Source organism: Apus apus, chromosome 10, assembly GCF_020740795.1.
Source record: "Apus apus isolate bApuApu2 chromosome 10, bApuApu2.pri.cur, whole genome shotgun sequence".
Classification (NCBI taxonomy): domain Eukaryota; kingdom Metazoa; phylum Chordata; class Aves; order Apodiformes; family Apodidae; genus Apus; species Apus apus.
The window spans coordinates 3,443,943-3,469,745 of record NC_067291.1 but is presented as its reverse complement, the minus strand read 5'-3'; the positions used below and the strand labels follow the sequence as shown (position 1 = coordinate 3,469,745).

At 41.0% G+C, this 25,803-nt stretch overlaps 1 protein-coding gene across 8 annotated transcripts in view; it reads left to right on the top strand.

Moving 5' to 3' along the window:
* The window catches only part of TMEM266 (transmembrane protein 266), a 100,284-nt gene that overhangs the window by 56,976 nt on the left and 17,505 nt on the right, over nt 1–25,803 (top strand). For all 8 annotated transcript variants that reach the window (XM_051628638.1, XM_051628636.1, XM_051628637.1 and 5 more), the window contains 5 exons: nt 530–603; nt 10,899–10,955; nt 12,713–12,851; nt 14,352–14,467; nt 23,900–24,086. In XM_051628638.1, coding sequence (XP_051484598.1) covers nt 530–603; nt 10,899–10,955; nt 12,713–12,851; nt 14,352–14,467; nt 23,900–24,086 — 573 coding nt within the window. The remainder of the gene's footprint in view (nt 1–529; nt 604–10,898; nt 10,956–12,712; nt 12,852–14,351; nt 14,468–23,899; nt 24,087–25,803) is intronic.

Sequence of the window (25,803 nt, the reverse complement as noted above, 5' to 3'; positions counted from 1 at the left end):
CTGTTTACCTGGGGTATTTATTTAGATGATAAAATGTCTTTTGAAGCCTAATTTAAACAGTAGTATTTAAGTACTCATTCAAGACAATTCTGGATTGTCTGAACTGAATTGTCAAAGACCTGGATATGAGAAATTATGTAGGGATGGTAGAGCATTCTGTTTCCTTACAGAATTCTTACTCAGGATTTTCAGGCATACAGGATTTAGTCACATATCTCGTACTACAGCAGTGCATGGAGTGAGAGCATGGAGCATCAAAGACCTACAACGTGTCTGTCATTGCTTCCCAGCAATCTGATCTCTAAAAGCTCCAGGGCACAGCTGCTGTGGCTGCTCACACGCTGGCATGAGTTAGGGTGAGCAGCTAATAGGGCTGGGCTTCCATGTCCTATTACATCCCATCACCTTCCTGGTACTTCCATTACACAATTTAAGACAGCAAGGTTCACCTATATGTGTTCCAGTTATACTAAACCTAAGTTGCATTCTGCTGCTATAATGATGCTTCATTGTATTGTGTTAATTGCAGTTTCAAGTGCTTCACAGTTTGCAGGAGTAATTCACTGGATCAGCCTAGTCATCCTGTCTGTTTTCTTTTCAGAGGTATGTATAATCAAAGAGTTTCACCACATGCAGAACTGCAAAGTATTTTTATGCTGTTACTGACTTTAACAGTAATTTGAGTAAATAAATATACCTCAGTGTACTTTAGGGGAAAAAAAAAGACACCAAAATTAACAGCTGACACTTCTCAGCAAACTAAAAAAATCAGGTTTAGTTTATCACTGTTTGTCAGTTGCCTAGAACTGGCAAGGAAACATGGAAGATAGTGTCTTACAAGTTATAATTAGAAAACTACAAAAAGGAATAATCCCTTCTGACTTACTACAGGACAGAACAGGACTAGTTTCATCCATTTGTTCTCACAGAAATCGTATTGGTGTCACGGAGTATAAGGTATAGGAATAAAATATACTCTTCAGGAATAAAGATCCACAGGGTTGTGGTTTTTTTACAAAATTATCTGTTTTGAGAATGGAATTATCTCCTCTTACAGTTTATATAGGTAGTTTAGATGTTCTGGGTTGCTGCAAATAGAGTAGAAAAGAATGAAACAAATGGTGAATTTCTTTGCAAAAATTTGTATGAGTTTGCATTGCAAAAGGCTGTGGTCATGATATGTAACAAATGAGCAAACTGGGATAATCATTTTAGTTTTCAACTTTATTCCAAAAAAAGTCATTGGTATTGAGATATTTGGTTACTCCTGAAACATCCCAAAATACTTTAAAAGCTGTGTTTCCAGGTTATATGTTACTTGTCACAGAAAAATATGTTAGTTAAGTTGAAAGAGAGCTTGGACTTAAATATTTTAAAATATTTTTTCTAGTTACATTGGAGAAAAAGTAGTCATTCAAACAGGTGTTAAAGCCTTCACTCTGCTGTACATTTGCAAAGCTAGAAAAAAACCCAACCAACTAAATAAAAAAACAGGGAGCTATGATATCTGCAAATGATTTAGTAGGTGACGTGTGTTGAATTCATACTCACCATATTATACCACTGCTTACTTCCAATTAAATACATTTATTTACATATGTCACTTTGTATTTCTTCCTTTGCATTTTTACTCATATCAAGAATTTTCTAGCTGGTGTTTCCAGAGTGTCAGTGGGCACTTCCTGAAAGGATTCCTTGCTAACAGGCAGGGGCCTTGGGACTGCTTTGCTCCTAGCCTTCTGATGCTGCAGTTGACACAGATAGATACGATGACTTTTCCCATCCTTTGATGGCGATCCTGGGTTGTAGGATACATGTAAACTGACAGAAAAAAATGTCTAAGCAGATAAAAAAAATTCCGAGAGTCTTTCCTTTCTGAATTGCACATCCTAATTCTTGGAGACTTGGGTTTGCTAGATGGAGAATATTCTCTGTAAAGAAAAATTTTCTCTGCTACCCCCAGAACATTTCTTCAGTGGGAATTAGCACCCTGGAGCTCACTGTAATCCCGAGTTTCCCAACAAGATCAGCTCCACTGCCAGCAGCATGGCTGCACATGCATGCCCACTTGATCTTCATCACTTTCAAGTGTGTATTTCACAAGAAACTTCTCCTATGAACCTCAGTTTCCTTCTGCTGGGTTGTAGTCTCAAGTTCTGTTGTCATTCACTTGGGCCACAAACCGCTCTTCTCAAACCCTGATGCAGTGCCTTGCTCCTCTGTCCCTGCCATAGTTCAGTTCATATGCTGACAGGTTTTGGTTGTGGCAGTGCAGGCAGATCTTCAAGGCCAGTATTCATCTGTCTCAAGGAAGAAATTAGTTTCAGTTCTACTGAGATGGAGTACCCACATAAGTGGATGGCAGGAAAACAATAACAGAAATACTTCACAGACCCAACACTGGTTGCCTGGCTCACCATCCTTATTATGGATTTATGTTGGCTTTTCTCCTCTCTGTGTTAGGTATTTGGAACTACTTTTCTTTATCCACTTGCTGTTCTCATTTTCTAAAAAACTCTTACCACTCACTTTATTATCTGTTTCTGTCTAACAAATTATCTTCCTTCACTTACTTCATTATGGCTTGCATTTACACCAAAACAAAATGAGGGCATAAGGCAGCCATGTAATGTGCACAGAAGAGGGCAGGTTTTTGGAGTCTGATTCATTTGGCAGCTCAGAGTCCTTGACTGTTAAAGGAACAGAGGTGTCTCCACAGAGCAACTGGATGTGCCTCAAAGATGACAGGTCTGGAAAAAAATGAAGGTGAGCCTTTCCTACTGGGCTTGGCCTTGTGCCAGGTTGCCTTAACGAGCACCAGCACATGTGTTTGTGTTGAAATGCATCTCATCAGAGGGAAAAAAAGAGGGTTTAATTTTTTCTCATCCAAATAAAAAGCTTTGTTTTTTTTCAAGAGGTTACAAAATATTGCAAAAATTGTAGCTCACAGAAATATGTTTTTTTCCATCCATCTTAATTTTATTTACTCTTTTGGTGTCTTTGGGGGATTTCTTGCCCTCTTAGATTCCCAATGCCATGAGTAGAGCTATCCTTGTTTGGAATTTTTTGTTGAGATGATAGTGTGTTATAGTGAGGTTTCCCAGTCTGTCACTGTTCCTGCCAGGATGGTTTACCAGAGATGAGCAGTTTAATTAGTTTGCTTGAATATAACAGGCAACTGCTGAGGATTGATTAGTCCTTCAGTCAGTGCCTTTTTCCTCAAAGCAAAGATTCAGGATTTCTGGTGTTCAGAAAGAGTTGTTTCCACAGCAAGTACCATGTCATAAGTTTGGATGTTTGTTGTTTATTCTGTAGTTTGCTTCCCATTAGTTATAAGTGTGGAAACACAATTCTTCACAAATGCCTCAAGTCAGACTTAGAGAACAAAAAATATAAAGTTGTAAGAGACTTGTTAAAAACCAGAAAACTTTCAGCACAAAGTGTTTTGGAAAAACATGACTGGTTAAAAGCTGGTGCTGTAAAGGCTTTGCAAGTAATTACAGTCCTATCATGTAGGAGTTAAACAGGCACTGGCTTTCTGCTTGGTTAAAATGAAGGGGACAAACATGCCAGCAGCTGGCACATGCCAGCAGAACAACTGCCAACAAAATTAAGTAGATACTCTCACAGCATATTCCAGCCCAACACAAGCCTTAAAGGAATTTATTGCACTCTGGTAATTATTTATTCTTTGTCACTGTCGGTGACTTTCCAACATAAAAATGCCCTTATTGAAGTGCACTTGAGCTCTTTTTGCTTTTTTCCAAGTATTTGAACAGGATTTACTAGTGGTGATGATTATGTATGTTTGTCTCTGTTTACATACATCACTATGGTTTGTCTGTGTGCACCAAAAGTTACCCAGATGTTAAGACAGAAGAGAAGAGAGAGACACTGGGGGAAACCCCAGTACCAACAGCAAGGCAAGGCCGGGGTTGCGCCCTATCAAGAGGGCCGGTTCAGCCTTGGTAATAGTTGGCTGAGAAAAGGAAGATGGGGAATGTCACAGTGTTTTGGTAAGTGGATTGGAGTCTGCTTGTATTTTAATAATCTTATCACATTGCCACAAATATTTGATTCTGTAGCTGTTGTTTAGTTCTGCTTTTCCACTGAGATTGATGAGACCGCGTGCAAGAACTGAGTTCTTTGGTATTAGTTGTTTGCATTGCTCTGTGTGTGCTTCAGTCAGCCAAGCACTCAGGCATTCTGCTGGTGTTCAGCACTGCAGTGTTTTCCTGGGAGTAGCCAAGCCTTCTGATGTGCTGGAAGTCAGGCAGTCATGAAATTGTGGCTTCTTTTCTGCACCTGTGTCCAAGAAATGAGTGCTCAAATTGAGTAGAGCATGTCTGGCGTCCTAGCGGATAAAGAATCTGTTTCATTAGCTACAGCTTACAAGTCCATTTCAGGTTTCCTCTTTTAGGAGGGAAAAAAAAACCCAACCAAGACTTTCCTCATCCTATATATAAAAATATATTAAAGGGAAGTGTTTGTAGTAGTCTGACACTTCACTCCTTGTTAATAGCAATCATTGGAGGGAATAAAAACCTTTTAAAGGAAGATCCTACTACTAGGGTTCTGTTAAAAAGGAAAAACATCCCAGATGACAGAACTAAGAGAAAGGAATGTCTTTCCTTTATAGATTTTTCATAAGCAATTCATAATTTTATATTAGAGAAATCAGTTACATTACTTTTGTTACCTGTTTTGTGAGCTTCAAAGAGCTGAGCAGAAAGATAATAATGTTCTACTAATTCTTCCATAAACTGTTACGTATTTTCTGGATGTTTGCTTTCCTTCAATGGGCACCCAGCTTTTCTCATGGTGCTTAAGTACACTGCATTGCAGGCTGTGTATGTTTCGATTTTTAAGGTGGTTGGATAGGGGAGATATAGAAACAAAGATATGGATTTTATATGCTAATATAGTTTATAAAGGTAAATTTAAGCTTTCTCCATTGTTAGTGTGTAAATAATTAAATATTTAATATACTGTGACATTTATTTTCTAACCACTTTTCTTGCTTCACAAAAGTTACCAGGAAAAATGGTTTTGTAGAGGTCTAGGAATTTAGCTAGACACCTTCCTGGAATGTCAGCCTACACATTTTGGTTCCAAGAATATACATCACTTACACAGTGTGCTCTATCAGTGCTTCATCTGTGCTTTCATCTCTTGACAGCGACAGCCCAGCACCTTCGACGTGGTGCACTTCAAAGTTAGGAAGTCATGCTACTGTAACCATGCCCAGAGAGAACTTCTCCTACAGGGTTGGTCAAGGCCAGTTTTCTATCCAATCTGACTTACCTTATGGTAGCGTGCTCATCTCTAGTAAGCCATTTCTATTCCTGTAAAGCCCTTTCACATCTATCCAGAAGTGTCAGTTTAAAAATCATTATTTTTCTCCATATTCTAAAAACAAATATTAGGGGAGGATATAAGAACAAATGTAACTGCAGTGTTTCTGCAAAGGTGCATTTGTATGCCATATGGTATCATGATAGACTGTAAGTGAGAAAGAAAGTTCTGCATTCATCTCTGTTAGTGCCACCAAGCTTTTGCAAGTAATTATTTCTGTGTGACCACACATGCTAATAGAGCCACAGCAGTTACAGAGTGCAGTGCACAGGGAGTGTTTTGTACTGGGTGATATGTGAGGTGAGGTCAGCAGTTCCATGTTTCCTTTCAGAGCCTTGCTTGAAGAGAAGCATGTGAGGAGGATGCTCATGCCCTGGAAACAGAAGAGTGTCTGGGTGTAAAGATGTTAACATGTTCCCCTGTGCTCAGGTGACCCGGCAGAAGCATGGACTAGAACAGCTAATGCAGGATTTCAGGACAGGCACTCCAGGAGATGGCAGAAGAGGCTTTTAGCAGTGAATGAGCCAAGGCCTCTCTGGAGTGACCTAAAGCAGGGAGGTTATAAATTACAGACTGAGTACAAGGTGTTCTTTCTGGGAAAGATTTCAGTATGCGTTTGGTCAGAAGCTTACTCTTCTGAGTTTCTTTACAAGCCAGAGGTAAAGACCCTCTGTAACTGATATATTAGCTTTCTGGCAGTGGAAGGAAGGAAGTGCTCTTCTAAAGACACCCTTTCCACTCCACTCCATCCTGTCCCTCTCTTGAGCAGTCACTTCCCCATCTTGAAATGCACAGTTGCTCTCTGTGGCTGTTAGCTCACCCTGGGGGACCAACCTTGCTTCCTGTGCTGCCTCCTTTTGATCTCTTTACACTACACTTGAACTTGGCACAGTGAGTCACTGAGTAGTAAATTGTATATTAACTGTGCAAGCAAAAAAGTGTTTAAAATTACCTAATGTACCTTGCAGTCAGCTGACAAATGAAGCTAGCTCATGCAGATTGTGGGAATTCACCCGGCTGGCTCAGCAAAGAACTTGGCCAGGTTCCCCTGCAAAGTTGGAGAGAAAACCTGCAGCATCACATAGTTCTTCATAAACTTCACTGCAGACAGCTAATGTGCAAACAACTGTGTGTCACCAAGGGACACTGTCAACTTTGAAATGAAGTTTCGGTCTGAAAAATGGTTTAAAATTTTGCTTTTATCTCAGTTTACTCCAACTTAAAGAAGTTAAGAGAAGTGTTCAGTCATTTACCTTTTATTAGTGCACTGGACAGACTTTTATATAATAATTTAGCTTTTTTCAGAAAACAAAAAATGTATTTCTTGTATAACAAAATATATGTATATACATGTTAAAGTCTTTCTAATGAAAATATTTACAGCCAAGAAATGTTAAATCATTGTTTCTCAAGTACAAAAAATTCAAGCTGGCAGTGGCCTTTAAAAGAAAAGTACTCACACAGATATTTAATGTTTGCATTCAAATTTATCTGTCCAAAAATGCAGAATGCCTGTAGTGTAATGCAAAACTGTGTGTGTGCATTTGCTACAGTGCTAAAAGATGCCTGCTTATCAGCAGGAAACAGCAGTGCTGCTCCATTTTTGCCCTGTTTCTTGTAGATTCTTGTGCATACAAGCAGTAGAGTCCTGACTAACATTTATGTCTGTTGATGTGTGATGAATGTTACAGTTGCAGTTCTCTTTTAATTCATATGCATTTTTCAATTTGCTCTGTGTACACTGCATAGGAAGATTCCTGGATTATTAATTTCTGTCTGTTTTTTTTCAGGTTCAGCTACAGGTTCTTATTTTCTAATCAAATGCAATATGTAATTGAAAGATATTTTTGAGTTTTTAGGAAACTTACTAAAATGCTGTTTTTAAGCAACAGCAATGCTTTCATTGCAGTCAAAGTATTTGTTATATTGAACAGTCAGAGTGATTTTCCCAGTGAAGTCCAAATTTGCTTGGTTCAGTCTCCTCTGTGTGAGACTTATGGCAGCAGCAGTGGATGTGATCTTGTGCTTTGTGCAAGCAAGGGGAGAGGAGAGAAAGCTCAGCCAGGTTTGGAGTTGCCAAGTGTGAAGACTGGTCAGCGGGCAGTGAGTGTGGGGCCCCTGTGTGTCCAGACACAAGCAGTCTGGGACTCACTTGGACTTTCTTGGGGCACTTGATTACCCCAGGGCCCCAAGGAAAAGCTGTCTTATGTGGCTTTTGTCCCTTCAGTCAGGATGTGGGTTTCTTAGTTTAGAGTAACAGTGCTGTTATATAGTTTTAACAGCTTCAATGCTGAATAGAATAGTTTTAAAAGCTTAACCCTCCTTTTTGCCCAGTGTGTTGGGAAGAGTGTTTCACTCAGATGGGGAGCCGGGCTCACACCCACCCTTACGCTCTCCCGTCCTGCAGTGTCTGCTGGAGCTGAGAGCAAAGGTGCTAATCATCAAGGCATTTATTGTGAGGAAGAGACCCCTCTTCTAGATGAGGGTGGTGAGACTCTGGAACAGGTTGCCCAAAGAGGTGTTAGAAGCTCCATCCCTGGAAACATTCAAGGTCAGGTTGGATGGGGCTCTGAGCAACCTGATCTAGCTGAAGATGCCCCTGCTCACTGCAGGGATGTTGGACTAGATGACCTTTAAAAGCCCCTTCCAACCTGAACCATTTGGTGACTGTGTGATTCTAGAGGAGCAAACATTACTATATTGAATGTCTGCCAAGTAGACTTCCAGTCACTGCTGACTTGTGCTGATTCACACCAGCAGACTGAAAATGCAAACATTTGTGCTAGCTTCCAGCCTTTGGAACTGCTCAAACCCCTTCATATGACAGTAGCACAGGCTTATTTAATCACTGCAATGAGGAATTGAAATGGCAGAAAGCAAAATCCTTTTTTATATTCTTTCAACAGTCCCATGTTAAATCATATTTAGTTGTGAGACAGTATTTTTATTTTCTTTGTGCAGATATGCCTTATTATTTCAGTGAAAATACCTTTATACACACCTTTCCAAAGGAAGAGGGATTTTCACCATCACTTACTATAAACATGTTAAGTGTGCAGTCATCCCTCAGATAGTTGCTTATTGACCTAGAACTTAATAAATGCTGCCTAAGCTTAGAAGAAAATAAATGAGATTTCTCTATGCTGACAGGATTGCTGTAGGAAGGGTGGCACCCCAAGTTGTAAGGAAGGCACTGCTTTTCTTCATGAAGCTCAATAAGGACAAGTGCAAGGTCCTGCACCTGGGTCAAGGGAATCCCCACAAATACAGGTTGGGTGGAGAATGGATTGAGAACAACCCTGAGGAGAAGGACTTTGGACTGTTGGTTGATGAGGAGTTCAAGATGAGCTGGCAATGTGCACTTGCAGCCCAGAAACCAACCATGCCCTGGGCTGCATCACAAGCAGCGTGGTAAGCAGGTCAAGGGATGGGATTCTCCTCCCTGCTCCACTCTGGTGAGACCCCCCCTGCAGTGCTGTGTCCACCTCTGGAGCCCCCAGCACAGGAACGAAATGGAGCTGTTGGAGAAAGTCCAGAGGAGGGCCAGGGAGATGATCAGGGGCCTGGAGCTGCTCTGTTCTGGAGACAGGCTGAGAGAGTTGGGGGTATTCAGCCTGGAGAAGGCTTCAGGGAGACCTTAGAGCACCTTCCAGTGCCTGAAGGGGATCCAGGAAAGTTGGGGAGGGGCTTTGAACAAGGGCAAAGAGTAATAGGACAAGGAGTAATGGATTAAAACTGGAAGAGGGGAGATTTAGGTTAGACATTAGGAAGAAATTCTTTAGTGTGATGGTGGTGAGACCCTGGAACAGGTAGTTTGCCCAGGGAAGTTGTGGAAGCCCCAGCCCTGGAAGTGTTCAAGGGCAAGCAGGATGGGGCTTTGAGTAACCTGGTCTAGAGGGAGGTGTCCCTGCCCATGCAGGGGGGTTGGAACTATATGATCTTTAAGGTCCCTTCCAACCCAAACCATTCATTGATTTCTGGATGGCTGCCTGCTCTGAAACTGCTGTAGTGGACCCCAGGTTAACCAACAGAGCTGTACTCAGGGGGTCATGAGTAACTTGTATTAAGCATTTTGTGCAGCTTCTCAATGTGGAGCATGGGAGCTGCTTAGAGAGGAGCTGGGATGCTCTTGTCTGCAGGTACTCTGCTGAGGGCCTTAGGTGAGGCAGCAGGAGTGCCTTGGTTGTGAGGGAACATCTGCAGTGCACCTTGTGCTTACATCACATCATACTGGTGAATTTGGAGTCACTAAGAGATTTGAGGAGCTGCTCTTGTGGATCTCTTCCTCCACATATAAACCTCAAGCATACAGGTTAATAAGGAAATTGGTTTGAATCGCCTTAAATGTTGCATTTGTAAAATGCTTTGGAAGTAAAATGTTCTTTTTAGGACTATAGAGCACCAGCATTAGCAATTCTTGGTGTCTACACAGAGTCTTATCATATTTTGCTAAGCAAAACCATACATAGGAATAACACTGAAAAATCCAGTGTTTTTCTGCAATTAGTGCTGGCATGTTTGGCATTAATTCACAGTTGGTTTGTAATGATGAGGAGATACATGTTACCACAGTCACCTTTTTCTACACAGTTCTTGGCATGATCACCCCTTACCCCTCGGCCTGCCCAGCTCTCTGTCATTAGTACTGTTCTTTAATTGAGAAAGTAGCATTTTGAACATCTTTGTAAGGCACAGAGCTGCAGTTAGTGTCTGTAGTGTCTGTCAAAATATGACCTTGGTGTTGCTCTTGGCAGAAACCATCCCCACCAGTTATGCTTTTATATGAATTCAGTTTCAATCATTGGTTGTCTGATTGATTTTACTTTATTCTGTTGCATCTTCTGAAAGCTGGGTTAAAAATTAGGAAAGATGCCATTGGATTTTTAATGGGAATTCACCATTGGTTCATTCTGTGTTCTTTCTTTATTCCTCTTTTCTAGCTACTGATGTTACTTATAACTTTTGCTTAATAGAGGAGGTTCTTGGAGATATATTTCTCCCCTTATCCTCTGACTTTCTGGAATTTTAGAGGGCAACAGCCCTGTACTCTAGGGGGGAGAATAGGAGCCTCTGCTCTTGACTGATGAAATGTCAGTATATTTAGGCATCATTAGGGGCCTGTGCTTCCTTTCTCTTAGAAAATAGTAAGCACTGGCATATCAAAGACGGCAAAAAAAGATAATCTTCCCCCATTCCAACTGAGGGGACCCACAGTGGATCTTATCTAGGCTGGGGTCAGGGGCTGGGTTGGTAATCTAAATCTCACAAATCTAAGAGAAATTTTAGGAGAATGGAAAGGCTAATGAGCATTTGAACTTGGAACTTGGTTATGGAAGTTTCATGAAATCACTAGAGTGGTTGGAAAGCAATCCCTGCTTTCATAACACAAGTGCAGCTATTTTTAGATTCTCATTATTAATCAGAAGAAATGCATAATGCTTAAATAATACCAAAAATGATCCCCCAAATAGACAAAGGACTACATGTTTATCTAAATTACAATAACATTCATAATCTTTTTTCTCCCTAATCTATTTTACTAGACTATTTTGAGGATTGTGGTCCTGGGCATATGGGATTACATTGAAAACAAAATAGAGGTAAGCACTCTTGCTCTTCATACTGTTTTTCAGCAGGCACAGTAAGAATATTAAGGACTGCTTTGGGTGGCTTTGCTATATACCCGATGCTGTACAATAGCTTTTGACTCAGATAAATAAATACACGCATTTTTCTCATGATAGGCATGGATACAGAGCTGTATGATGCAGTCCCTTTTTCTGTGACAAAAAAGAGAGAGAGATTTGGAAATACTTTATTGAGGGAGGGATTTGTGGTTTTTTACTCTTTCTGTCTATTATGTTGTTAGAACTGTGCTAGTCTAACTGTTCATACTGCTACTCTGAGATAATGAGCAATATGAGTAAAAATTGTCATATGACTGGTATAACCCCATTCCTGTAAGTCAAAATTAGAACTGGTTAAAAAAACGTGTGTGGTTTTCTGATAGAAAATCCTGGTTTGGCAAAACAGCCAATTCTCTTGTGAGATTTTTTTTGTTTGTTTTTTAGTTAAAATGAAATCATGATAAATGCTGTAATATGTATCTTAAGTTAAAAGTGAAGTAGAACGTGCATAGAGAGGCAGATAAGGAAATGTGGGTGTTATAAGTAACACATAATCCAAATTTGAGCAGAAATCAGGAAAATTAAAAGCTTTTTCTTCATACTATCTGATAAACTAATACTGCACAGGATGCACCAGGAGAAAACAGGGGTCTTCTTGGAACTTAAACGAGTCTGCAGGCTTGCACATTTTTGTAATAAAGTCGTAAATCTTTTTACTTGCTTTGCTAAAATACTGATGTGAAACTTAAATTATAGATCCAGAGATTCTTACTATTTAGGTGAAATACAGCAGTTTCTGATAACACATTTTGGTTATTTGAAATGGAATGATACTGTTCACTGCCCAGCAAATGATGGCAGAAAGAAGTCTCTTCAATACACTGAATTGTTCGGCACAGATCAGAATGTGTAGTCCTTATAAAATCTTTGTTCTGTCTCCTTGTGCAAGCCATTAGTCAGTGGTCTTTGGCAGCTGGGAAGGGTCTCAGTAGGAATGAGAACATGGTATTCTGTTCTGCCCTGCATAGTACAGATACACTCTATTGCCAGTTTGCTCTGGAGTGTATTTACTCACGTATTTCTGTCTAATACTTTGCACAATTGCCTTTTCTGATCTAATCCCAATGCAGTCAATGTCATACAAATCATTCTGAGTAGCCCCAGTGGTCAAAATCCTTGAAAATCTAGCAGCCCAGTAAAGGCAAGAGCAAGGAGTCTTTCTGTCTTGATGCACAGCTGTTCCCACACACGTTGTGTAGTCAGGACGTGGCCAAGAGCCATCAATTCTCTTTGCTCTGTCTTTTTCTGCTTTTATTTTTGATCTCTTCATTTAGACAGATGTATGGGCAGGGACTATATCCTTTTTTGGAATGAAATTATTCTAAGTAACAGGTAATAAATACCAATGATAATAAAACTCTGGCTATGATAGCATTTAGGCTATCACTCTGCCTGGGGATTTTGGCTGGTATTTCCAAATTCCTTTCTCTCTCCTTGTCCTCCCACCACAGTTTATCTCTCCTCACCTCGTAAAAATGCACTAAGGAATTCTTTTGTGCTACCTAAAAAGGATGCAGCCTTTCTGTGGCTTGGCCACCCCTCATATCCCTTTCAAATATGTACCATAATTGCATTTATTTGGGGCAGAGTGGGAGCTCTTCAAGACCCTAAGCAGGAATGACAGGGTTATGGTCTTTAGGAAGGGTGTGAAAACTCTGATTTCTCTCTAGGTGTTTGATGGTGCTGTCATAATCTTGTCCTTGGCGCCAATGGTGGCCTCAACAGTGGCTAATGGCCCCAGCAGCCCATGGGATGCTATCAGCCTTATTATCACACTGCGAATATGGAGAGTGAAGAGGATCATCGATGGTGAGTGATGTTTCAGTTTCTGGCTCCAAAAATTACCTGGCAGGCTGGGAAAAGAGAGATTTTAAAAATTATTAAAAGATTGCTTGCTATCATTGCTGGCATTGTTCTTCCTCTTACATTTCAAAAACACTGAAGAGAAGAGAGTTAAGAGAGAGTAGGTCTCAAGTTCATGTCTGTATCTTCTGTTTCTTGTGAGCCTTTATAATTGATGGGTTTGTTTTTCTGTTAGGCACCTTCACATTCCTTATTCTGTAAAGTAAATGCCCTGACCTGCTTCCTTGCCACCAGATGTCATTCCTGATTCTGCAAAATAATTACTTCCAATCTGCTTTTCTGATATTTGCTGCACCTTCCCCATTTCCATACAGTTAGCTTTGTCTTGAGGCTTTCTTTTCCAAGTACATATAGAAGTAATACTCTTTTGATGTTGGATTCCAGGAGCATTTTCTTACCGTGGGAATTCCATGCTGAAGGTGTTTTCTGCAGTGCTTGGTGGGCTGTACAGCATAATATTGTAGCATATGTTGGTACTGTTTTGCACAGACCTCTGTGGGGAATCACCAGGGGAGAGAAGAAAGCCCCTGCAAGTCAAACTTGCAGAGAGCAGAGCCAGTGACTGTGCCTGGAAGCAAGAATTTTGGTGTAGGCCACTTTGTGTCCAGCATTTTCAGGCATTTCAGGTTACAGGGAGAAGAGGTGGAAAAAGAATAAATGAAGAGTCACTTTGCTCATGTGTTAAAAGATCAGGGTCAAGTTGTTATTTTGAATTTAGATGCCCAGGAAACTCTGTATTCAGAGTTGAGGAAAGGTCATTAGCCCTCCAACTGAAGTGTACAAGAAAAGTTCAGGATCTTGTGTAGCTTCAGCAAACATCAAGAGTTGCATTATGCATTGAGCAGCTCTGCTGAGCAGTCTGAGTTTGCCATAGTTACGACAGGAGCAACATTTCCTGAGGCTTTCAGAAAACCTGTGGACTGTAGCTTGAAAAGCAATAGAAGATAAATGCCTTTTTGTTTTTTAAAGTATCCTTCTTAGTCTGCTATTTCCATTAAGGACTTCGTTCTTACCACAAAGTGTAGGAATTAAATGCACAGGACTCTGGAATAGTTCTTTTCCTAAGGGAGCCATGGTGTTCAGGTTTGGAGGGGATGGGCCTACCACTAAGCAGAAAATTCTCCTACCTAGCAATTCAGGAAATGTGTGGTAAACACTGGAAAAGACCTGTATTTATGCAGGAGAAGGTAGGAAGAGCATGCAGGATGCATTTCAGCTCAGCCAAGCAAATGGAGATCTGACCAAGCAAGATCTAAACTCTGCTGATGACCTGCATTTCCCCAGACAAAATACTCTAGTGCTATTTCTATAAGAAATATTCTGGTTCTCTAGATGCATGTGAAAGCGGGGACATTCTCTGGCCTGTAAAGGTCTGTAAGGATTTTCCTTCAGATAATAGAATAAATCACAGCTGGGTTACTCTAAGTGCTTATTTGTGTTTTCCAGCCTATGTCCTTCCAATGAAAGTGGAGATGGAGATGATGATTCAGCAATATGAGAAGGCAAAGGTTATTCAAGATGAGCATCTGGAAAGACTAACCCAGATCTGCCAGGAACAAGGGGTAAAGTTCAGTTATGTCTTTATTTACACATAGCTGTCATGGGAAAAAAAAACAATTCACATACTTTGCAGCAAGCTCAGGTCTGACAGGTGTCACTGTGACTTCTGTTGTAAGGTGACAGGTCTCAGTGTTAAGGAAGTATTAGCTGCAGCCAAGGTGTTGTCAACATGCTGTTTGTCAAACAGCAGTTGGCTCTTTCTGCTGCTGTGCTTGTGTTTCCTGAGGTGAGGAAAATAAATGTGAGGAACAGCAAAAGAATGTTTCCAGTAAGTAATTTATTGAATGAGTACAGATAGCTTGACAGAATACTGAGAATATGAAGAAGTCATTGCCACTGCTGGAGGGTGCAGCTCTATCAAGGCCATGTCCTAGGAAAGGTGTATGTGTTGGAAGCTAATGAATCTCCCTGCTTTAAATGCAGAAGACATCTTCCCTCTTAGGTCAGTCAGAGATTCTTCTGGCAGACTCAAGATGTTTCAATAGGAGCTTCTAGCTGCTGGAAGCAAGTCAAGACTCTTCCCAGGCCCCCAAGTGTTCAGTGACTCAGTCTTGAGGTAAGGGAAGGTGAAGCTTAAAATCTCTCAAATGAATATATTTACATGAAAAAGGTGTAAAAGCATTGTTTGGGCAGTGAGCCAGGAGATGTTGCAGTTTGTCTCATGCACATGGGCAGGGCACCATCAAACCACAACAGAATGACCCCCAAGTGACTTTTTGTTTGAGTTGTAAGGGTAACCATGTGGTGTCCAATCCTGGAGATTTCAAGGTTCCCACTCTCCACTTGTGGTAGGTGCTTTTCAAATACAAAATGAAGAGACCTGAATGGCTCAGTCAGTCATAAAGTTGAAGCACCTCAGCAGACAGGAGGAGAGGCAGTTTGTCCCAGAACAGACCAACTCCCCAAAAGTCGCATAATCTGAAGCAGGGATTTAGGTGCCCATCTTTTACTGAGGCCCCTAAAATACTTGTGAAACCATCAGTTTTTAGGTCCTCAAATGGCTTTTTAGATTTAGCTCCAGCTCTCCTGCACCTGCCTCTCAACCGGGGATTCTGCAGTGAACTCTTGGTGGTGTGAGGTTGCCTTGTCCATGTGATGAGTTTGGAAGACCTGTAGACAGTGTGTGTCATTTCATAACACTGTTAGACAGTCTCTCATGTTAACCGTAACAAATTTCTAAGCTTTAGGCTTGACTTTAGCCAAAACTTAGTTATTTCCAGCTATCTAGGTATCTTCAGTGGCAGAACTGCAGTTCTTTTGATCACAGCTTTGCGCAATGTTATTAAATGATTGATGCTTCTATCATAGTTGTGAAATGAATAGGGAAGTGGCATATACCCCATTTTACAGGGAGAGATTATCCTTCAACCAAAAGCATTAGGCAGATCAGCCATTTCTTGAGTCCTGGTGAAGTATTTTGTCTGCCAGACCATGCTGCTAGACTAAAGTTCTTGACAATCATACATTTCAAAACATTCTTGCTTAGGAAATGCACTATGCAGCTCTAGATCTCTAAACAATTTTTGGTGGTGTTATTTCATAGTCTTGGAATAAATGTGGGTTTGTTATCCCAAGTTGGGGCAGGAGCAGATTTTGCCCCCTCCATTCTAATCCATGTACTCCTTATCTGCATGCCTGGCTTGCAAAATGTCTTGAGCCCTAATCTGAGCTCTGATGGTTGCAGTTTAGCTGTAATCAAGCACAAAGAAATACTGCAGTGGTAGATTAGTCAATCTGTGAAAACACAGCAGGTTCTCTCCTAGCTTTCAAGTGTCATCAGCTATGGAAAAATATGGAATTTAGAAAAATGACAGCATAATAATTCTCTCATTTTACAATTCTGACTTCTTGCCAAACAAATGTCTCAGCTCTATAATATGAGGTAAATGTACTAATTTGCCTCAGTTAGCAACATTGACACAAGTTCTGCATCCTTTCTTCGTAAATTAATAGCTTAATAATTCAGTCAAGAACAAGTTGTCAGCATTATAATACTCACATTAACATTGTGTACAGTTTCTTGTGGGAAAAATGTCTCCTAATGGTTTTTAATGCCTAAAATTCTGCCAGCTTTTTGCTTTTTTCATGTGAGCACCTTTCCTAACCTTTTTAAAGGGTTGCTCGTTTGTGTGCATGTCTGTGCTTCTGAGTGAAGGGTTGCCTACAAAAGTGTGGCTGTTCTCACTATCTGGAGGGCCAGCAGGGAGGGATTCCAGCTTGCCCTGTCTGTGTGGTGCCACCTCTGGCAGGGGCAGATGGGGTGGCTGGGAGCTGCCCAGAGGGGGTGACCTGGAGCCTTGGATATGTGCTGGGGCACACCAGTGCCAGCCCAAAGAGGAAGAAAGGGCAAGGCACCATGATTGCTCACATCCCAGCAGTGGCTGTAAATCCTGATTCATCCTGAGGCTACATCTTTGTGACCACACTGATGATTTGCATTTATTTAATAATAACAGACAGGGCTGAAAATATTCCTCTTAGAAAGATTGCCCAGCACTTCCTTTTCAGAGATCCTGTGTTTGGTTTCTTACTGCTTTGCCAGTTGTCAGGCAGTTGCAGTTGAAATTCTCCAGGTTTGGCATTTTCTGGAGATGAAATTATTTTGAAAGGTTCAGACAAATTATTCATTATTTCTGAAGAGGAATTGGGGAAAAAAATAGCCTGTTTTGTTGTGGATTCAAAACAAATAATTGTCCATGCCCTCCTGTTCTGGAGCTGTTAACATTTGACTGTCAAAAATGGAGTTCTTTAAAAAGATAAAAGCAGGAAAGATGCAAACTCCATCTTACCTTTTGAATTCTGTTCTTGTCAGTTGTATCTTTTTTTTGGCCAGTGATAAGGTATCACAACTATAAAGTACATTTCCATTCCCAAGCAACACTGGAGATGTACTTTTGCAAACAAGAAAACTCTTTCCAGATGTTGATTTTTGGCTAGCCTTACATCTGAAAACCAGAATATATTTTATAAATTATGGTTGCATGGACCAGCAGTTTGTTCTCTGCAGTACCCCACTGGAACTGTTTGAATAGTTTACTGTTTTATTTATTCTCCACTAGCCAAGAAAGAAGTCACGAACAAGAGTGGAACATGAGGGCAGTCAAGGCAGAAAATACTGCAAGGGTTGAGGTGGCTGTGCAGGGCTTCACAAAACATGAGAGACATCAGCACTCACAGCACCAGGGATTTCTAAAAATGGGTGAAGGTAAAAGCTGAAAAAGTCTCACTGCAATTACTATCCAAAATATGAACAGAGTATATTGCTGATGGTATTGTTTTATCAGAATAACTTCTATTGCAAAACAAAGCTCCAGAGTTTCAGTAAGAATTCAAGTTCCAGTCAGGGAAGATTGCTTTTTTCCTCTGGACTCACTTGTAAAGGAATTTCTGTTTCTGATAACAGATCTACTTACATGACTTTTTATCCTTAATTTTCTTAAGTCATTCAGCTGAGTACAGTCCAGCAAAGATTCTTTATTCAGCCTAATCACAAGAGCTCCTTGTCTCTCAGCTCCTATAGAATTGAGTTTTTCATCATTCTTAGAGCTGCAACACCTATGAAAGCTATAATTTCTTTGTCTTGGAATATAATTTGTACAACAGCTGCTAGTTTAATGACAGGGCTATTTAGCTGGTAAAATTACGTATCGAAGCAATAACTTACGTTATCCTTTTGCAATAATTTTAATTTATTTCTAACTACCAGTCTTTTTCTTGGTGAATGGAAGGCAGCCAAGGTCATCCCGTGTTTCATTCTGCCCGTAAAACATTAGTTTGCAACTGTCTTCTGATTTTTATTGGTACCAACAATGGCTAAACTTAATGGAAATAAACACTGGATTGTGTCCCACTGGCAGAGGAGTTTTAGGGCAGGGTATTCTGTACAGACAGCACTAATAGAACTGAGCAAAGTTACTTCTTCTGCTTTAGACATGAGGACATGAATAAGCTTCTGGCTAAAATGTTAATTGATCTCTCTGAAACTGTCAGTCATACTCTGTTGCTAGACCATTAAAGGAAACTCCTCTGTGATTCTCTGCTGCACCCCTTTTTGAGTCTTACATGTTGTAAAATTTCAAATAGGATGGGTGGCTCATTTTATAAAACCAGGCATGTATACAGAGATGTTACCTAGAGCTCTGGGTTGGTCTCTGTAATTTTATCTGCTTGTAAATGTTCATCTAATGCATTATTTGAGTGAGGAAGTGCACAGGTTTGTGCTACAAGAGGACACATAACATTTTTGAAAACACCAAGCTTAAATTTACACTCAATTGACTTTCTTTTCATGCCTGACAATCTAGTTACTGGTTCTCATATGAGATGGTCTGCATCAAAGTGTAGTTTTGCATTAGCCGTGGGTATTAACCTCTACTGGCATCTTCAACTCCCTCGGGAGAGGGGGCAGCCAGGCTCTCCACAGAAGTGCATGGTGACACAGTACACAAGCTTGGAATGTGCAAAATTCCTGTTAAATATGAGAACAAACATTTTAACTAGGTGAATGGTCAGGCACTGGAGCAGATTGCCAGAGAGACTATGGTGTGTACAACCTTTGAGATGTTAAAAACCTAACAGAACAGGTTTGTAGCAGCCTGAGCTAGATGGCCTTGCTTTAAGTGGAGTTTTGGACTAGCTGACCCTCACATGTTCTTTTTAGCCAAGATTATGCTGAAGTTCTCAAATACGTTTTTTCCATTGCAAAGTACATTAGGAACTTATTGATAAAGAAAGCCACCAGAAGCTACCAAAGTATGAGTAATTAAAGATAATGAATATTGTAGATGTCCTGGAAAATAGTGTCAGTAGCAGTCTCAAGTGGACCAATGTGCAGTTTGTCATTATCTAGAGTCAGGAGATGGTTCACTTTAGGCTCCTTGATCTCCACAAATTGTCTTCCACACACCAGCATCATTTGCCCACTGACTCTCTGTGGGATTTACGTGGTTCTTAACACAGAGCTGACAGCCATGAGTAAGAATTTAAACAGATCAAAGCATTTGTATAAATTTATATGCTTCCCCCCCTCATGTTATGCATAATATACATCCTTCCTTACAGGCTGAGGGAAGGATGAAATTCTTTAGTGTAAGGGTGGTGAGACACTGGAACAGGTTGCCCGGGGAAGTAGAGGAAACCCCATCCTGGCAGTGTTGACGGGCAGATTGGATGGGGCTTGGGGCAACCTAGTCTAGTGGGAAGTGTCCCTGCCCATGCAGGGAGTTGGAACTAGATGATCTTGAAGGTCCCTTCCAACTCAGACTTCTGTAGTATGATTCTGTGATCTATCTGAAAATACAAAGCATAGTTTTCCTCAGCACAGCTCTCCTGCAGCACTCTGTATTGAAGAGGCTCAGGTTTACAATCAGATAGCTACATCAGCTCCTACTGCAAATAGAAATTTCACATGTTTAACTTGGCCCAGAATTTTTACTCTAGAAGACTGTTATATTTTGTACCTTTCAATGATTTATTTAATCTGCCCTGGGCTGCATGACACGCAGTCAGAGCAATCTCATTAGCTCTTCTACACATTAGAACTGCCCAAGGTCAGTGTTCAATATAATGTTCAATAGATAGAAGCACCTACAACATAATTTGCTCTGCAGTCTCTCATGGAAGTACACCTGGAAGGAACACCCCTTATCTTAGACCTAACCTTTTTTTTACTGGGTTGCTTTTAGTGGCTAAAACTGTATTCCAGCTTCTATAATACCTTGGAACAATTTTTAAGTAATAATTGGAAGCAATTAATGTTGAACTGATCTCCTTGAGTAGATGCATACTTTTTGTGAACAAAAATCTTTTTCTTGCTTAACTTTTCCTAGATGTTTTATTGAATGTCCCTTCATCATCTTAAATCGATCCTTACAACAAATGGTAATTTTCCATCCCACCCAGTCCCTTTTTGGACATACTAGAGACTTAGAGATTTTGGATTTGCATTTGGAAGCAGCATATTGGGTTGGGTTTTGGCTCTGTCTTATGCTCTGTGTCTCTAACAGAGTTACGGTTCTGCACCTCCATGGGACAGGTCGTATGGATCACTTGGCATCAGTAACAGGGAATGTGGGAGTCAGACAAACACCAGTATTACCCACTTCTCTGTCAATTAAAAAAAAAAAAAAAAAGGACAGTTACACAGAACAGGATTGAATTCTAGCTTTCCACTGTTCTAAATGCTACACAGACTTCTGGGCAAACATGGATGGGACCTGGAAGCTGACCATCTGAGGTAATGGAGAGGTGGAAGGGAGAGCCTGTGTTAACCAGCTGGTTTGTAGACAACATCAGTTTCTGCTGTTACTTTTCTGAACATTTCTGTGTGCTACTTCTCCCTTGTGCAAGGTGTTGAAGTCCAGTGCTCTTTGCTGCTTCACTGCGCCTAGGAGTCATAGCTGCTCTTGACAGTCTCGTGTTCAGCTGTGGATTTTTGACCACCCAAACTTGATCAGTGTTAAGAGCTGAAAGTAAGACAAGCATGTGGATTGTGTTTGCAGTTAGCAGTAAAAGATGTTCACATATATCACTTAAAAAGTTGCAAGGCCTGCATATCCTCAGGCAGTGGATGAGGGAAGCGTTGCATGAGCCAAGCCATCAGGTCTGGGTTTCAGTTTCTGCTAGAATGTGACATTTGAGCCATCTTCAAATGCAGGTGCTTCCTCTGCTGCCGTGGACACCAGAATGTACTTCGGTCTTTCAAACATAAGATGGCAGCAAAGCCCCTTCTGGTTTTGACTTTACCAGCGGTACGAGCTCTCAGTAACCGCGGTGGTTGTTTTCTCCGTGGGTTTCAGTTTCTCATGCTGTCGGAGTAGTTGGGATTCAACCAAGATAATAATTTTTCCCTTATAAATAGGAAATAAAGAATTGTTTGGATAAAGTGTAGTTGTCTACCTTGGTGATCCCAGAAGTGGTTGCAGACTACTACTTGGTCCAGTGTGCCAGGCTGAGTAGCTCATAGCTTGTTGGCAGAGCTCTGTTAAACGACAACATTTATTAACTCATCTGGACGGTGACTGCGCATGTGAATTTTAAAGACTGGGAATAATCTGTGGCTTGCTTTATTGATTGGAACATGCCAAGTGATCATTAGGAAGTCTGGTCTCTTCCCCCATATTTGCTGTAGGTTCACTGTAGCAGGGTAGATCACCTAATGTACTTCCTTTTTCACATCTGCAAAATGCACTGATTCTCTTCAAGCTTTTTATTGTTACAAGGTTTGGCCAAGCTGGTTAAATGAGGTGTGATGCAGAAATACAATTGTTGAGCTGACTTTTAGGTAGTTTTATCTATCTGTGTTATAAAATACTTACCAGGTTTTTTCTCTTCTTTGAAAAAATAAATCACATCCTGCCCTCAGGCCAGAATTAAGCACTTTAGTGGCAGTATTTCTTTTTCTGACACACAGGAATGTTTTTGAAGGATGAAATGTGAATTGTAGAAAAACAGTAATGATGCCTGATTCTTATTGCCTTTCAGTTTGAACTAGCCAGGTAGATATGGTTAGGCAATGCATTTTAAAAAAAAACAAACCCAGATTTTTTTTTAGTCTATCACATTTGAGTGCATTTAAACCAAGGGACTGTCCAGAAGGGTGTTTTCTTCTCTTTAAAAGTGAAATGTAAGATATTTTGGGACTTATAAAATTTTATTTTCAAGTCAAGAATAAAACCTGAAATTCTCTGTGTTGTAAAGTTGAACTCCAGACAGTCCTTTCACAGCTGAATGACACATCCACACTGGAATCTCTGATGAGACACTGGCCCCTTAAGCCTCAGGAAGCTTAGGGCTGGCTGGGAAAAGAGTTAGCACTACCAGTTTGCTACTTCTTCCGATCTGTAGGGTAACACAAACCCCACCAGCTGGTAGCTGCCATGGAGGTTTCACTGAAAGACTTGAGGAGCAGGGATGGTTTTTGACATTTGCTGATGCTGCCTGACTCTGCTGACTGCAGTTGCCAGAGGACCTTTGGTTAAGAGCAGTGACATTTCTTGCAGCCATCTGTCTGCAGCTGCCAGACCTCTGTCCACTGATTTCAAGACAGAGGAAAAAGTGTGTGCTTTGATAGATTCTGTATTAGGTGACTTGAATGTGATGTGGAAGGCTTAAACTGCCCTTTTGCTCTCTAGATTTTAGTCTTTCAGTGGGCCTTCCAGTTACTCTAGTTACTTCCCTTATGGTCTGGAAAGCAGATAGTCTCCAGATGTTGCCAACTGGAATCCTTTTTTCTTTCCTCTTTTTTTCTTTCTAAAATCTGTGGAAACTCTGTTTGTTTCCCCTCCAGTTGCTTGAAGAGCTTGGAGGAGCTGCTGGTGCTCTGCAGGGTGCCTGGGCTGGGCAGCATGTCTGGTCTGGACCACTGTGGAACAAACTAGGTCTGCTGAGGGATTCCAAAATCTGAGAGCAAAGCAGATTTGAGTCAGGAGCTGAGAGGCAACAGCCAGAACCAGATTCATTGAGCCTACATAGTGTTACACACCAGTTTTCATGCATCGAGGTGCTAATTCCATCTCAGTTGTAAATGTGGAGTGACAGGTGCAGTGTGCCTGGCCGTGACATCATGTTCTCCAGTGGCTTTTTAGGCCTTGGAACTCTGGGAAGCCCAGTAATGCTAAATTGTAGATGCCTTAGTCTATTACCCACCTCATTTGCTTTTCTCCTTCAATCTCTTGATAATTAAACATGACTAGGTCACTGCTATGCTGCTGATCTTAAAAAGAGTTTAAAAAAAGAGAAACTTCTCCACGCAGCCCCATAACTGTGCTGGATCTAAAGACCTTTAAAGGGTCTCTACAGTCTCTCCAGAAAAATTGTTTTCCTTCTTGCATTGTGGAAGACCTGTGGCTGTCAAACACAAGACAAATATGCTGTGTCCATCTATTAGATTGTACCTGGTAGCTTCCATCTTTTTTTCAGGTGTCTGCTTTATGACACCAGTCATGAGGCAGATTCCCTCCTAACTGCAGAAAGTTATTAACTGCTGTGGTTCATCCACTTGAGAGAAGTGGCCAGAAAAGTGGCAGCCTTCCCTAGGGTTTTCTGCACACTGTTGAGTACAGGAGATTTACAGCTGGACAAGGCCTGTGGTGTCTCTCACCCTTGCCCAGTTAGTAGAGGAGGACCGTTGTGGGTACTGCTTAGAGAACCTCCCTACACAGAAATCCTCATGACAAAGTCTAGCAGGTTAGAGATGTTTGTCATGAACCTAAATCCCTAAATGCTTGTTAAGAGTGGTCTTCTATAAGGATTTCATTTGATTTTCAGTTCAACCTGTTAAAAATGGTCCAAGATGCTATCTTCAGGATGCAGACATGTATTTGCTGTGACCAGTCTGAAGAGTGATTAGGGGAGTAATTAGATCCCCAAGAGCAGACTACAGACTTCTGGCCATGCTTGTATGACATCGGTATGTGGTGTTTTTTTCCTTCTAGTTTGAAATCAGGCAGCTGAGGGCCCACCTTGCTCAGCAGGATTTGGACCTGGCTGCAGAGAGAGAGGCTGCACTGCAGGTCCCACATGTGCTGAACAAGCAGAGCAGCAACAGGTACAAGGTGGTGGCAGCTGAGGATTCGGATGATGAGACCACCGAGAACATCACTGAGTTACGACCTCCACAAGGTGAGTGCTGCCTGTGTGCTGCTACCTGCTGCCACAGCTCGTCCCTTACATGGAGCTAGTGATCTCACTAAATCCTTTCACTCTACCAGTGGATTGATTCTTTTCCCTGGAGACTGCGTTTTCCCATTTTTGCAAAGAGGCTGCATCTGCTTCCAGCTGGCAGGAGCTGTTGTATTTGCCAACTGATTCTGAATAGGGCCAAAAAAATGACTCAGGAAGAAAACTACTATGAGGCACCTTCCCCATGTCCTCATTGTCCCATCCATCAAACACTAAAGAAGCAGCAGATAATTCAGAATTGGCAAAATGATAGTCACTTGGAGGTAAAAGGAGGGAAATTGGGAACATTGAAAAACAGTAGAGAGGACCTGTGCATCAGCTGTGGAACATGAGGCTGTGCTCTCTGCACTTGCTTAAAGCTGCCAGTGCTGGACAGAGTGCAGCAGTGGACTCTGGAGTGCAGAATGTGTCCTGGTCTCAGGAACACTGAGTGGAATATTCCAGAGGAAACAACAGTTTCTGCCTTAATGATATGTTAGTCTTCTTTGGACATCTTAGCTTGAGGATTTTAGTAGATGAGCAGTAAGTGAATATATCTGAATTGGAGGTTTGCATGGCATCTTTATTTTGGTTAAACTCCTTGGAATTAAAGGCACAGAAGAACTTTAATCAAAAGATGTACAAGAAAAGTGCTCACCAGGTGTTTTTATATGATAATCCTTTCTGTTCTCTACACAGTTATGAAAGCACGTAGAAACTGTTTTTGTTTTTTCCTCTTTATAATATAAAAATGCTAACCACAGTTCAGCCATTAATTATTCCAGATTTGAAATTGTATTTAAAAGCAGACAGTCGAGCAGACTGCTCCCTAAAATGCATTTTCCCCCTTTTTTGCAGTATTTCAGAGGTTTCCCCAGTGGATAGATTATAATTTATGCATGTGTTCCTTGAGGGTTACATTTGGAAGTGGAAAGTGTTGTGCACATTATAAGGAGGTTTGCTGAAATTTTAGAGCTGTGGAGATTCATCTAAAAATTCTGTCCAAGGTCTTAATTCCAACATCCAGGTTAACACAATTACTCATTATTGTGTCTCCCTGTAAAATGCTGGCCACAAATGCAACAAATCTTCAGGGTTGATTTCTACATTGACTTGTCACATGATTAGAGAGATTCATGCTTTTCACTGAAAAAGGTATGTTCAGCAGATAAGAAAACATGCATTACTGTTTACATTGAGTAAGGTGTAGTTACATTATATTTAAACATTCATACTGAATATACAGAATTAATTTCTGGTTTCCAGAATTCATCTAAAAATACCAGAAGAAATACTTTTGTGCATTCTATCATGTGTTACATGCAAAGTTTTTGTAGATGCATCGAGCGCTTGTCTTCAGAAGTTAAATTTGAGTGACTGTTTCAACAACTGTCTTTTATGTTGAATGAGACAGGAGTTGGACAGAAAAATCTTTTCCTGTGGTCTTATAGCAAGGGACACCCATCCATGGCAGTCTGCCATGGACTACTGACAAGAGGCCCGGTTAAGACTGAGAAACCACAAGCCCAGCAATAGCATTCAGTGCTTTAGTTCACAGTCCAGGGCTATCTTTAGTTGGTGTAGGATCTCCCGTCTCCCCTTCTGCTCGGGGATGTGCAGCACTCCTGAGATGGGGCTCTGCAGAGCACAAAGGATGGAGATGTTTCATGTAGGTCTC